Source organism: Rhipicephalus microplus, chromosome 1, assembly GCF_043290135.1.
Source record: "Rhipicephalus microplus isolate Deutch F79 chromosome 1, USDA_Rmic, whole genome shotgun sequence".
Classification (NCBI taxonomy): Eukaryota; Metazoa; Arthropoda; class Arachnida; order Ixodida; family Ixodidae; genus Rhipicephalus; species Rhipicephalus microplus.
Genome location: NC_134700.1, coordinates 111735336 through 111749921, shown reverse-complemented (window position 1 = coordinate 111749921; position 14586 = coordinate 111735336). Strand labels below are relative to the sequence as shown.

Below are 14586 nucleotides of genomic sequence, written 5' to 3'. Positions count from 1 at the left end.
GAATCGCTCTCACCTTTACCGCAACAGAGTTCTTCCACAGAGTGAAACCAGTCATCCATAAAGCTGATACGTCATCTACAACTGGCTTCAAAATAACATTGATTCCGTGCTTGATGACAAGTCTATATGGTGCAACTAAAACTACATGGATAGAGCTGAGCTGTGATCTGTATTTGGCATGGATGTTTACCACGCTGAAATACACGACAAGGATTTTGTGAACACCCCGCTTTGACCCCAGCGGATTCACTATCTCCACTTCGTCGCTGTACAACACAAAAAAAAGCGTATACTGCGCGCCATCCTCGAGTAGTGCATGCAACTTTTCTTTGTATATGCAGCCATCCCTAAAATTATGCAGCGTTGGTGAAGGCGCTCCTGTTGAGAAATCTAGCTCTATGTGGTCGCGGAAGTTCTCAGAGGACATAAGATTTCGCATGACACCACTTATAGGAACAAACTGAAAAGTCTCACCAGCACCAAGATCACGCACTTCAGGCTTTACGTAGGGCAGGTGACGCTTGGCGAATTGCTCTCGCTTATATTTACTACTTGCTGCTTGAAAAATATCCTCTAAGAATTCACCAGCGAGTAACTTGCGCAGTTCGATTCCTGCCGACTCCATCGCGATGTTATTTTCAATGACAGAAGCGAATGTCCGAATTATGTCGAGAAAGGTAATCTTGAAGTCATTGAAAACACTTTCTGCCGTAGAGTGCGGTAGCTTGTGCACTTCTGCAACACGAAAAAAAAGTAAGCACAGCTGTTTTTTTATTTTCAGCACGAAGTCGTTGATTGTGGTCACTCGAGCAGTGGGAACAGAGACCGCATCGCATTCCGTGTTGATCATGTTCGACGAGCAACCAGATGAAAACATTTCACTGTGATCACCCACTGTGTCGTGCGCAGCGCAGCTTGTTGTGGCACGCACCGGTGGTTCTTCGAGGACTGTTGGTTCAACACCGGCTTCCTCTGCGTCATCCATGTCCATATATCGTCTGTGCACACGGTAAATGTGCCTTCGATAAGATTCGAACTCACTGTAGGTTTTCGCACACCCATCCACACCGCACATGATAGAAAATCTATTGTCGTGGCGATGGTCTCTTATGTGCCAGACGACTTTGCAGAGCTTCGTGAACGAGAACGCACATCTTGGGCATGAGTGTAACATGTTCACTCGCGGCAGTATTTGCGTACAGCCGCTGGGCGGTATTCTGGACTAAGTACGCCGACGGCTCACCATGATTACAGGTAGCTACATGGCAGACGTAACTGCAGTTCTATCCGTAGTTTTCACCAGCCGAACTGGGCCAGCATGGCTTACCATTTAGGACCAAAAAGTTGACAAGACGGCGGAGGGCGAAAAACATGAACCGGCAACACGTGGAAGCTCCGCATTCTTTGAGGGTTTTTGCACGGCCGGGCTAGACTGCACCTGGAAGGCGGGCGTCGTGGAGGAAGGGGGGGGGGGGTGGGTGGCAAGGGTGAGATATTTTCACTGACAATAAGGATAAGGAGTAGTTGCCTTTACACGGGAATTCATGTGCCGTCTTAGCTGCGGGTAGCGAGAGGGTACACATTCCTACACGTGTCTAGCAGCGCCGTGAATATTGGTCGATGCAGAAACGGTTTCTTTCAAAATCAAGTTCAAGATCTAGTGAAGGATTCGACGAAACACCGTCTGGCGAGGGGCATACGTGTCTTGCAAATAAACAAACACTCGCCAAATTTGCAACGATATACGTTGCAATTAGCGAGCGTTTGTTTATTTGCAAAACAAGTTCAAGATTTGAAAAAGCCACGCTAAACTGGACGGACATGCTTTTCGTGGAAGTACACTGTGCAGGTGGATTTCTTGGACCTGCCCTTCATCGTGCCCGAAATACAGGCTGCCCGTAGGGAAAGCGCATGGGTTGGTTTACTTCATGCCACGCACGTGCTTATTGTGACATTTCATTCGTAGGGCAAGTATTGAACTTCCTGAGAAGCTACGGCAACATAAGAGCGATGTCCCCAAGTTCCAGTGACAAAGAGTACGTTCGCGGACCACGGCATCTATTTTCACAATGCCGGCGTCGTCGAACAAGATGCAGCTTATTTAAACAGGTTTTCGCGAAATCCTGGCCTATCCAAGACAGTCAGTCAGTCAACAAACTTTTTACACATTCCCCTGAGGAGCTGACGTCTTTCAAGACGGCTGGTCGGCTGCGGGCGGCACCCACGTCGGTACAGGAAGGGCATGCCCCTTTCGCAAGGAGACAGCCAGTAACTTCAACCGGCTTAAGGTGCGCTGCTAATCGAGTGCGCTCAATATAATTTCGCTCATCATGAAGAATAGGCACGACCCCACGGCAGGAAGAAAAAGTACGCGAATCGTGGAATTTTTTCTTGCAGCTAAAAAAAAAGAAGAAAAGAAGTGGATATTTCAAGGGCTAGTTTTTCTTTGTTAGTCTTGATATTGCACCTAAGAACAACAAAACAAAACATTTGTTTACTCCTTACTTTGATTGGCGTCCCTCTGTTTCAAGTAAAGTCCATTAATTAAAGGACTGCACAGCAAGCATAACCGCAATTAGTCTCCTAACCATGGTTATAGAAATTAAACGGGTGATTCCACGGGAGATAAGGTAATAAACCGAACTGAAGTGAGATCGACAGGAATCTGAAAAGGATGTATCACATTTGATTGAGTATTTCATATTTTATGTATATAGCACCAAGCAGCCCGAAAAGGAACCCAGTTTTCTTTTAAACTGCATAATTTATGGGATCAAAAATATGGAACATATTCAATGCGGGGGACCAATTTCATCACCCGTCGTTCTCGACAGGTGATGAGGGTGTTATAAGCAAACATTACCGTTGAATTTTTTGTGTGAAATGTATGCGACAGAAACAGTAAAGTAACATTTATGAAACGTACTTGTAAAGCGAAGGAAACTATTTTTGAAAAATTTCTGAATATGCAACACTAAGTATAAATTGTTGTTGGGCGATTTGATTTAACGTCAGTAGGGTACATAATACCGCAAACTTGGAAAAAACACAGATTCTAGTAAATAAGTAGGAGGGAGCAGAAAGGTCGTGCGATAAACTTCTTTGTTTATTTGAAAGAACAGGCCACCAGATTACAAATCTCTGCGAATGCGTGCGTCAAAATCGGTAAACACTGGTCACATTCGCGTGTCAGAAAGCTGCAGCTCGTTTTGGTAAAGTAAAATAGTCGTATCAATAATGTAAGCTGTGCCTCTTTTCTTAATGTCAAACGCCCCCAATAGCTCGCACTAATGTTTCGTTGCTTCTGCCTATTATCTTGACCTCGCGAAGCCGAGGATCACATCTGCAGGCTATACCATGCGCAGGTAAATACGCATTTCTTTTATTCTTTAGAGATAAAGGATGCTCCCGAGTCGGTCGTTGAGACAGCGTCCTGTTTGGCCTACGTACGTATTCCCACACGACAGCGGTATTTATGCAACCGTCACGCATTTCACATAAGGTATGGTGTGCTTCTTCAGGCATCCAGGCATTTCTGTCAACGTGGCTGACCCACGGACACCGTCCAGCCAACTTGTGTGGTGCCGAGATTACGCCCACGTACCATGCTTATTCCAGCTCACAATCATCAAAAGGTAGCAAAGGTTTGCTTTTGCGTCCACGTCTGGTGATGATGTAAAAATTTGAACGACTCTCGAGTGCAACGATCCCGGCGGCGATACCAAATGTTTGTTTTGTCGAGAAGTGGGTGACACGTGTTATTGGTACCTACTTTACACAGTGTTTAGACTTGAGTGAATAGCCGTTTGTAGAAGAATTATTAAGATGCTCGCTTAGCCGAATGTTTACACACCGACACCAACTCGAACAATCAGCCATTTTTACACACCAACCCGGTTGCCCCACGTACACCCACCTCAGTTGTCTATTGGCACAATGGTCACAGTAACTTAGAGTGGTCTAGAGTGGCTATAGACCACTCTGGGCTCCGTGTTTCGGAGCACAAACCGAGATCTCAACCAAAAAGTGTCACTTTTTTTGGTCTAGTGAAATATGCCGATGGAATATGCATGCCGATTCGACGCTGCAGTGTACTGGTTTAATATGGCAGACAGTGTGCCATCTTAAGAAGCGGAGGTTGGGAATACTTTCTAAGAAGAATAATAAAACATTAATTGGACAACTGCAGATCGAGAAGACATACGCGCCCGATATGTTTGAACTCTTTAGTGTGATTCAGCGGTCCTCTGGATACCATTCAATTGTACGATATGCCGGGGCCATCCTGATTAAATGCGTCGCAGTGGTCTAGCTAAACTATATATGGTCATATCTCCGACGAGCTTTGTAAAGGCAGCCACCCGCCCCATTATTCTGTCAACTAACATGATTTTAATTAGAACTAACAGACAATGACTCCAAGAAATATATAGAGGGTGTTATTAGAAGTAATTGCAATGTACATGTAAAGAAAGAAAATGGCATGGAAAGATAGCAGTCCGCTGGTAGGGACCAAACCTGTGACCTTCGAATAACGCATGCGATGCTCCAGAGCAGGGGTTCGCAACCTGCGGCCCGCGAGGCACTACTATATATGTGGCCCCGGCAGGACGTCCACCCCCCCCTCTCCTTCTAACCTTATTTCTTCGTATACTTAAAGGACCAGGCAGTTTTGGCCTAAAATGCAATTTTTTTAGTAACCAATGTTTAATTGGAACCTCATGACGCGTGCTTAAAATAAACATGATTTTACAGTTTTTTTACATTATCCCTTTGCTCGCAAAGCCCCCCCCCCCCTTCCATTTGGCCCGTCGCTGTGCCAACTTCTGCTCTATATATAGAGCATCGCACGTGTCGAAGGTTCGGTCCCTGACTGCGGTAAGTTACCTTTTCGTCCACTTTTATTTCGTCAAACTTACATTGCAATAACTACGAATAACATTCCCTATACTATCTCTGGCATCATTGTCTGTTAGTCCTCATTAATATTCTGTCGAACAAAGAAAAACGAGCCGTTCAGTTTTCACTTCTTTCCTTCAGCCAATGTATGTATATCTTTCCTAACAGAACAACAAGACCTTGAAGCAACAAAAAAAATTTCTCACACAGGTTTTGATAGTGAATATTACCTACATGCAACACAATCACTCCATTAGAGTCTCTCTCGGAGTGAGACCGTGCGGAAGTGACATAATATCGCTTGTAGAATAAATGATGTTGACACCGGTGATTGTTTTGTCACGAACTCAATGGCCACGATAAATGAAATCTTAGCACTTCATTCACGTGCTCGGAGAACATATTCAAGTTCTCATCGAATGGCCGAGAGATAACAGAATTCTTTGCCTACATTATGCTTGAAGCAGTTTGTTTTTACGAGTGGCCTTGAAAACTGTGTCTCACACCTTTCAAAACAACACGTGGGGAGCTGCATCACACTATCTGAAATAACACAACCGCTGCTTAATTAGTATTGAGCGAAGTGGTAGCTGCACATGACTTCTGTCGTCGTAAATTCACGTTAAAACGGACGTGGCATCTGCCTACACGAGCGAGTCATGCAGCAGAGAATTAATATAAATTAATTAATTTGTGCGCTCGATGCACACAAATTGAATTGAGTTAGCTTCTTTGTGGTGGTCTTACTTATTTGTACCAATGTCCATCTGGTTAAGCGCATAATTGTAAGCTATATAAACATGGAAGGTGGTGGCGCGTTACAGTGTCGAACGTTAGGGGGGGGGGGGGGCAGTGGTTTTCAGAATCGGAAAAGAAAGGAAAAGTGAACCCCGCAAATATTTGCCGCCAACTGCGACACCTGAGCAGTGGTTCACTGGGGAAGGGGGATAATAGACTAGAGTGGAGAGATGAAATGGGAATAAGAAAGCGAGAGAAGAGACCAGGAAAAAAAAAGGGGGGGGAGAACTTGTTCTCTTTTCATGCCCTTCTACTCACTCGCTGTCCCCAACTGGACCGGCATAATGAATAAAATGTTCTTTATTACCTTCGCATGCCAGCTACAGGTTTCAGACAGGACAAATTTCCGCTGCACAGAGCCAAATGGTCTTCAAGATTCAAAATTTTAACAACAGACAGCGTCGTTGTGATAGTTACCTTCAGGAGGCGCTGATTACTGAAACGCGGCAGGGGGCGCACACATCGACGGAAGCTGAGCCAGGCTAGGGTGGCTAGCCAGGCAAAGAGCAGGTTGTCGCAGTGTGAACGTGTCAGCAGCTTTCCTCCCGCGCCCACGTGCTTGTGTATTCATGGAGCCGCCGGAATTCCAATATTTGGTGTCATTTCAAGGCCGCAAGAAGATTATTTCTGCTCGTGGACCGACGGAGGCGGACATTTTGGAAGCCTTGAAGACGACAGACTTTGGCCATTCTTTGCAAGCATGCCGGATTGAGGTATGTTGTCTCTATCCTGAAGTGCATCGAATTGCATTGTGACAGTGGCCCAAACAGTACTGATTATATTCCGTTGTTAGCACGTGCTTCAACAGTTTTACCAAGCATGCGCTCGCGCTTTTCGAAGCGTGGGGCTTTTCTTGCCCTGCTCTCTCACTGGAGCTGTCGGCCCGCGAAGCGTGCACGTGGTCTCGGAGTTGCTGATGGGAGATGTAAACCAGGTTTAATCTCCGCTTCGGCGGCGCGCAACCACCCTTTGCTGGCATTCGCAGTGGTTGTGTTGCGATAATGTAATGGTGCGAATCGGCTATCGGGGTGGTTTTAAAAAAAAAGTGAAGAAATAAGTGTGGCCTCGTAACTGTGGCTCACTTCGGAGGTCAACTCAACAACACTGCACCGAGGATGGGGAAGTGGGAATGACAGATGTAGAGGATGAGAGGTGAAAATGGTAAAAAAAAATGCGCACTCGATCTGTCTCTCGGAGGCACGCACGAACTTTCATTAGCGGAAAGTGGGGCAGCGCGCTTGGTCATCCAGTTATCGAGCAGGCAATGCACCAAGACACGGCGTTGGTAAGATGAGTGGCCGTCGCTGAGTTCGTTTCCTGGTGTTCAAATTGAGCGAGATTGTTCACGAATAAAGGCATAGCTAGGATGTTAAGAGGTTAGGTATGTAAGGAGATCAGCAAAAAAAAGTAAGACTTTTGTACCGCACGTAAAACATGAAATCAATAAAATTGGACTACAAGAAAGACTTATTATCAATTTCGAAGGACATGGAATAGGCTAATTTCTGTGGTTACTGCATGTATCTTCCATAGTGAAAATAGCGTGGGTGCAGAAGCTGCTTGTTAGCATCGGCATGCACAGGGTTCCCCTCTGAAGAGGGGGGCTGGGTGAAGGTTGCACGCCGGGCACGTTCTCTCCCCCCACCCCGAAATTTTTTTTCGCTCTGCCTACACAGAACAAAATGAACGTTTACCTGCCCGGTACCCACTATAGATCAGAAACGTGCCCTCCCCTCTGAAAAAGATATCTGCATACTACCCTGGCTGACTTTGCGCTGCCTTCTGAAACTCAGCACCCCTCTCCCTATTGTGTCAATGAGTGGGGCAAACATGGCGACCCCCTTCTACGTCTTAATTGACAATAGGGTGAGGGGCGGGGGGACCGCCAGCTGTGCTCCCAGGTATGCTCGTCAGAAACTGAAAATTCTCAAAGCTAGCGTAAAGTGTTGTGTGTGTGTGTGTGTGTGTGTGTGTGTGTGTGTGTGTGTGTGTGTGTGTGTGTGTGTGTGTGTGTGTGTGTGTGTGTGTGTGTGTGTGTGTGTGTGTGTGTGTGTGTGTGTGTGTGTGTGTGTGTGTGTGTGCGTGCGTGTGCGTGTGTGTATGTGTGCGTGCGTGCGTGCGTGCGTGCGTGCGCGCGTGCGTGCGTGCGCGCGCAGTCTTGTGTTCTGGATGCTTGTTCACCAATGCTGTACGTTTGCCCCACGGTCGGCATTTCTGTCTCGCAGGTGTCGTTAGGTGTGTTTAATGCTTTGTATTCTTTGATATATTGTGTTGCTTTGTGTAGTGAAATCATCAATAATTATTAGGTGTGTGAGTATTCAAATTACCAATGGAATAGCGACGGATCCTTTATCTCTATTTAGCTATTTCATTGCCGAAATGTGTGCACTCGAAACATTAATGGGCTATCAACACTGTATTTATTAGCGCATGATTTCGCTTCTGCAAAAAACTATGGTGTTGCCAAGCGGTGGTGTTGGATGTTGAAACACAGTTTGAATTTTAGCCATTTTTGTAAAGGTGATAGCTGCCAGGTAAAGCCAGCTACATAGGTCAGAGAAAGTGTTTCCCAGAAACAGTCTGGAAGATAGAAGTGCAGCATAGCGTTCTTGCAGAGTAATATGAGAAGCACGATCATAAGATCGACTTCGACATCGCTTCTGTTCTTGAAACAGAAAGGAATCTATGAAGGAGGCTCTTGTTCAAATGCTGTTACATTCAGAACACACCTGTAAACATGAACCGGTCGTTAGGAACAATTCCCTCTGTATACGTTCACAGCCTCCGATACGCGAGAGAAAGAGAAAGCAGGGGCCATTGTCAAACAAGACGGGGAGATGCTTCCATGACCAATATAGTCATCTCCTTAGGAAAATACCGAATTGGTTCCGAAACGTCGAGATCTCTACGAACTTGGCTAGAGCCATTTCTAATTTCTAAATTGTGATACACTGTAGAAGAAAAGTTTGACGACAGAGATAACAACAAAGCTAAAAAATTTGCTTCAGCTTAGCGCACGCAAGAAATGCAGCCTAATAATTCCTTCAACGTGCGAAAATATAAGGCTCCATGGTCTATTGAATGAAGACTTGTGCCATTAGCGTATACAGTATTTTATAGATAGCAGATACTGTGAGTGTGGTTTTTCGTTGTAGCACAGTGATTATCTTCTGCTAGTACAGCAATCATTAAATGCTTTTGTTTATTTCTAATTGATGTTATGAAACAGTGAAATTTCACAAGTTTAATTGTCACTATTTCACAAATCTGAACTTACTGATACCGAATGTCCAGACGAGTAATTTACAATGCTCTTTACAATACATACATTAAGGGTTTCTCGACAATACACACGGCATCATGATAATAATAAAAAAAAACAGGACAAGTAAAGTGATTCTAGGGTGCTATTGAATATAACATTGGTAGTCTGCTTACTTCAGGTTCTGTGCCTATTGAGGTAACTTTATGGGAATTTGAACATCACATCTGAATCTCTTTCAGGTATACAACGTCCGACATGATGAATTTGTGGACCCACCAGCTGGCCATGTCTTCTCTGAGAAAGATAAAATCAGGCTTGTGTGCAGTGAAAACTTCTTAATGAGCTGCAGGTCAGTACCTAAATTTCAGGTGCCAAGTTTAATATTGCTTTTGGAAAACTGCATCACTTACTAGCCTCTGTTTTCAGCACAACTGACAAAGTGACAGCAGTGCATGAAGGTAGCCTGCCCAAGACCCTTGAAAGTAATGAGCAGTCACCTAGTCAGCAGCTTGCCTGCTGTGAAAATGATTATAGGCTACCACCTGTGCCCTTAGATATTAAGGATGCGATTGAAAGGACACAACCAGGAAAAGTGTCCAGTCACACTAAATCCCGCATTGTAGGGTGGATTGCAAATCATCTCATGACTATAACAGTGTAAGTATAGGCATGTATTTGCATGTGTTTAATTCAGTACAGGTTTTAAAGTTGCTCTTTTTTACAGCTATCCAGGAAGCCTCTACGAAGCAGCTGCAAAATCTCTCGTGTTGGAATATCCAGTGCTAAGGGACACTATTGGCACAGGCTGGGTAAGCACTAAAGCAATGGCATTCCTATAACTTTATTGGGATGTCATACATGTTGGTGAGCTAGACTGCAGGTGCCCTTCAAGTTATTTTGTTCTTGGAGAGCATTCAAGAAGTTTCAACCCCATATTTATTACATTTGAATAATTGCCATGCATGTTCTTAGAGTCGTTTCATCGAACTCTGATAATGGCAGACATTAACTTGAGGGTTTGATAATAATCATCAACTAGGTGCCCATGGCCAATATATTCATATCATGCATTAATAAAGTTAAAAACTGGCCCTGGTTATAAGCTTTAACACCGGTTTAAGAGGATAAATACAGATGTAATGCATCGCTTCTGGGGATTGAATATTACCACTAATGGTATATGTAGTTTCTAATCACAGCTTGAATAGAGGCTCACACAAGCTCAGTTCTGCGACTGAAATGCCACGATCTTCGCCATGCCGCATGGCTCCAGCACATACATAAAATGCAGGAACCGGAGTTTGGAATGAGCAGATAAAGCTAAAATACAACAGATATGCTGATATTACTAGGAACAGCTAAATTTGCCAGGTATTGTCACCTGAATCTGCTTCTGCCCCATAGCAGGTTAAAAGCAGTGTATCAAGGTTCCCAAAGAATCATTTGCTTCAAAAGTGACCATGTTCAAAGAGGACAGTGTCCACTGTGCGGAAATTTGAAATAATAAAAAAAATTGTTGTTTCCAGGACTCATGGAAAGTCTCCTTGAAATACAAATTCGCATATATGAGGAAGTCTCTGTGCACAGTTCCAGCTGTTCAAGCAGCGAGAGCAGCTTACGGAAAACGCAAAGACTTAGAAGAAAGCACCAATACTAAGCGGCACTGCCATGTGGTAAGTGAAACGTCAAATGGACTGGTACATAGAACTCAACTATGAAGTCACTCTTATTTTATGTGTGAGCTACTGAAGTAAAACATTATTCATGTTTTTAACGATATAACCTCTTCATATCAACACATTAAGAAGCCAGGCAAGTTTTCAGGGCCATATTGACAGTTAAAGTATAGTAAATGCAAAATAAGACAAAATAAATTTGGTAAACAAAAAAATCATCTTATCTCCTATGGAGAACAAAACAACAACTTTCACAGTTTTCATGCAAGGCTCTATTATTTGAGTCAAGATGGTAACGCTCTATCAAACTTCTATGTGTCCCTGTATGTTTAAAACTCGGCGTTTCAGCAAGTGCCGCGGGCATGTTGCTCGATTCCTCATTCTTTTCTTCATTTTGTAGCTAGGTTCCCGACTTGGCTGATTCCATGCTCCTTGGTTAGCAAGTAGTAGATTTATTGCTCGGTATCAGCTTGTTATTGACATCATGCATCATTCCAGCTTTAAATATTGTGTTCTACATTTTGCACCATACTTATCACTGAAAGTGACTGACAATCCTTTGATTCAACTATTAAACTCGCATGAGTACTGAAATAAGTGGACAGGTGAAATCAAACTACTGCAGCTCAGTGAGCATGTGATGTGAAAGCTCCAACCAGCGATAATTAATGCCCTTTCAGTGGCCACCATAAACAATGCCCATATGCTATGCTTGGCTTCAATATCTGTCTGTCCTCTACATTAGAAAAGCTCCTTATTGCTCTTTATTTGTTGACTACACCATGTAACTATACATAAACCAATGTTTTTCCAGAAGCTTTTTAGAGGTGAACATTTTTTTTTGGGGGGGAGGCAAGATACATATTAGGTTCGAAATTTCAAGTTTTCAAACTTTCTTTTTATATGAAAGAACAAGCACTACTAACTAATATCTGGTCAAAGTTTTACATATATGACATACATATAAAGGCAACAACTCTTGTATTCTAACACCGACACCGCAGTTGGCAATATTTAAAATCAGTGTTACCTCTTCAGACTCCTTCTGATATAGGTAGGAGGCGTGGTTCACTGGTTTTACACACACATTTGCGATATGCTGGTTCACAAGGTGTAAATTTGGAAGTGGTGAAGTGCCGAGGTGGTCGACATTGGAGAGAATCATTGTGAGAACTTTGATATTAACATAATTTATGACACACTCGCAGAGCAAGATGGTATCAGTACACACTGCTTCAGTTCTCTTACGTAAGTCAACCCTGTAATTGAGTTCTCTACACATGTCCAGTTCAAAAAAATGCCAACATTCTTCAACTGAGCTAGCAAAAAGTTGAGTTTTCATGTCTGCCTATTTCATGTCATTTGTCGTGATCTTTCACTGTGCAGTACCATCTTTTTTTTGCTGATTAGATTGTAGATCTCTCCCAACATGTCGCTTCTCAGCATGATGAGGCTACAATTAATAGCCATATTGACTACATGGTGAAAGAAATCAAGCGGCCTATTCCTGACATGCAAAAACTCGGTGATTCTATGGAGCAGACAAGACCATCTAGACAGAAGTGGATGAAGGAAATGAGGCCATCAACAGCAGATGTGGTGCTGAAATACCCTGCTTTGGCAAAGGCTGAAATGGTGAGCAGAAACAGCTGTGGTTTTGATCCTGCTGCAGAAATGTATGTGAGAGAACTTAACAATGAGTTTTTTTATGTTATCGATAGTTGCAAATTTGTTGGTGATTCGGTACAATTTTTTTGTCGTTCTAGCTTCATGAGGAGTTCATTGCTCTCACTGGCGTTAACTTAGAAAAAAAGGTCCTGGAATTTATAAACCGGTATGGAGACCGGTGTTTTGAGCTTGCGAAGTGTCGTCGTTGCGCGAAGGAAGCTGTGAAAGCAATTGAAGAAGAAGTCGAGGCACTGGATGGTGACGAAAAGAAATGTACGTGTAGAAGCTTGCCAGCTTTTCCAGTTTTCCCAAATTTCCAAACTTTTATAAGTCATTTTCATAGGAGTATTACTGTCAATGCCCTTATATGTGAAAGTTTGATGTGCCTAAAAATATTTCGTCAACAGATCGCTTTGCCGTTGGCATTGTCGAGTTGCTGCCCATGCTCCTAAAGGAGCAGCCGCGATTTCTGCAGGGACCGGTGAGCTTATTTGCTTTACCTTTTTTTATATCAGCTAGTATACTTTTCATCAGTGATGCTGATTTTATGTATTACTCATTTTACAGGACACCTACCCTGCCCTTTCGCTGAAGGGCAAAAATGCCTCTGAAGCTACAAACATAGTTGCGAGCTTTGAAGGGCTTAGTGTAGAGGTGCTTGATGTAATTGCAGGTATGACGGCGCTTATGGAAATATACTGGATATTCGATGTCAAGTACAGTGGCGCCAACAAAAAAACATTCACTCTACTTGAACATTTCTGTGGCTTGCCGACAAGTGCAAAGCAGATGCCGCTAGTCATACGGCAAATATCATCGCTTGAAAAGGCAACTTAAGTTATGCCTACAGACGTGTGTTATCAATAAATGTTTTCATATAAAAATGCACTGTGTGGCATATTTCATTGCTCCCTGGCTTTTGGAACAATGCATTGTTTTGTTCCTGACAATGTCAGCCGCATAAACCTGTGGTTTTATACGGCCGTTGACACTCAGCAGTGAATTTGGAGGTGTGTTCGTAGTGTCTTTCATGATAATATATTTCGCAGTGTGGAACAGAACCAGGTGTTTTCCAAGAAAAAGTGCTAAATACCATGATGCAATACATTGGCAATTATTCTGATTTTATATGTATAGTGCATATCTATATTATTGGTATATATACCCGCATTTTCGTCGCATTCATTACAGCTACAATGTTCTCGGTAAAATATGGCCATCAGAATAATCAATTCAACTAACCTGGTGTGCACACAATTGTGTATTCGAAGAGTCTGTCGTACCTCCATACCAGCCGTAGCTAGTAAGAACGTAGCATCGATTACTAACATATTAGCTTCGTAACTTTGGAAGAAGGTAGTGGAACTTGCTACTTTTGGGTAGCAACGGCTTGTCACATATGTTACAACCATATTATAGTAATGGGAGTAGTAGTAACTATTGCTACATATGCCGTTACTAACAGGAAGTAGTAATGGCAAGGCCAGTAACAGTTACTACCCTTGTTGTTGCTACCTGCTGTTAGTAACAGCAACGGTAGTAAGGATTCCTACCCTTGCTTTTACTAGCTGCTGCTAGGAACGGCAAGAGTAGTAACAGTGACTACGCTTGCCGTTACTAACTCCCGTTACTAACAGGGTTGTAACATATGTGACAAACTGTTACTACCCAAAAGTAGCAAGTAGCACTACTTTTTTTTTAAGAGTGTACAATCGCATCTGCTGTGGTTTTGTTCGCACAGTTTGTAGAAAGCAGCATTGCTTTGACTGGTTGAGCGTGGGACGCGTGCACACTTTCGGGGTTCTGCAAGTTACGTCGTCGCCATACATGATCCTGTCAAGAACGACTGTGGTTTCATCCACAGAGGTTGTGGCAATGACAATTACATGTACTGTAGAAGACAGTGCGTGCACCGGTCGTACGCATACTTCCGAAGCTTCAAGTACGCTGTTTTCAGCATTCGTTCGACAATTTTTATACTAAAGTTTGTGTCACCCGCTGCGATTAGTAAATGTATTTGGAACAATAGATTTTAGGCCCAATGTATTCTAGGCACTGTACCAATGGACATATTCTAATTCGACTGGGGAAGCTCACGAATTCGGATTTGCCACGGTTTCGCGTCACTGAGATTCTGCTGTATTAGATGAATGCCTCTTAAACTCATCTATAATAAAATGTGGTAGGTTCGAAAAGCCTAGAGCGGATTGAGCTGCATTTTTGTGAATGCGGCTAGATCACGCACAGAAATTTCAACTTCCAGGAGATTTTCATGACAAC

At 43.4% G+C, this 14586-nt stretch overlaps 1 protein-coding gene across 1 annotated transcript; it reads left to right on the top strand.

The window, feature by feature from the left end:
- The first annotated feature begins 1487 nt into the window (after nt 1-1487).
- Nucleotides 1488-13192, top strand: LOC142796462 (sterile alpha motif domain-containing protein 3-like). The gene is made up of 9 exons (XM_075887162.1): nt 1488-6410; nt 9202-9311; nt 9389-9619; nt 9687-9771; nt 10489-10635; nt 12049-12273; nt 12405-12579; nt 12714-12787; nt 12874-13192. The coding sequence occupies exons 1-9, from the start codon at nt 6267-6269 to the stop codon at nt 13141-13143; spliced, it is 1461 nt and encodes a 486-aa protein (XP_075743277.1). The 5' UTR covers nt 1488-6266; the 3' UTR covers nt 13144-13192.
- Nucleotides 13193-14586: the final 1394 nt, after the last annotated feature.

Bases quoted from the DNA above. Each gene is read 5' to 3' on its own strand.
- LOC142796462 (XM_075887162.1), top strand. From the start codon at position 6,267: ATGGAGCCGCCGGAATTCCAATATTTGGTGTCATTTCAAGGCCGCAAG. The intron at 9,620-9,686 runs GTAAGTATAGGC...TCTTTTTTACAG, and splicing joins CATCTCATGACTATAACAGT to CTATCCAGGAAGCCTCTACG. The intron at 12,274-12,404 runs GTGAGCAGAAAC...TTGTCGTTCTAG, and splicing joins CTTTGGCAAAGGCTGAAATG to CTTCATGAGGAGTTCATTGC.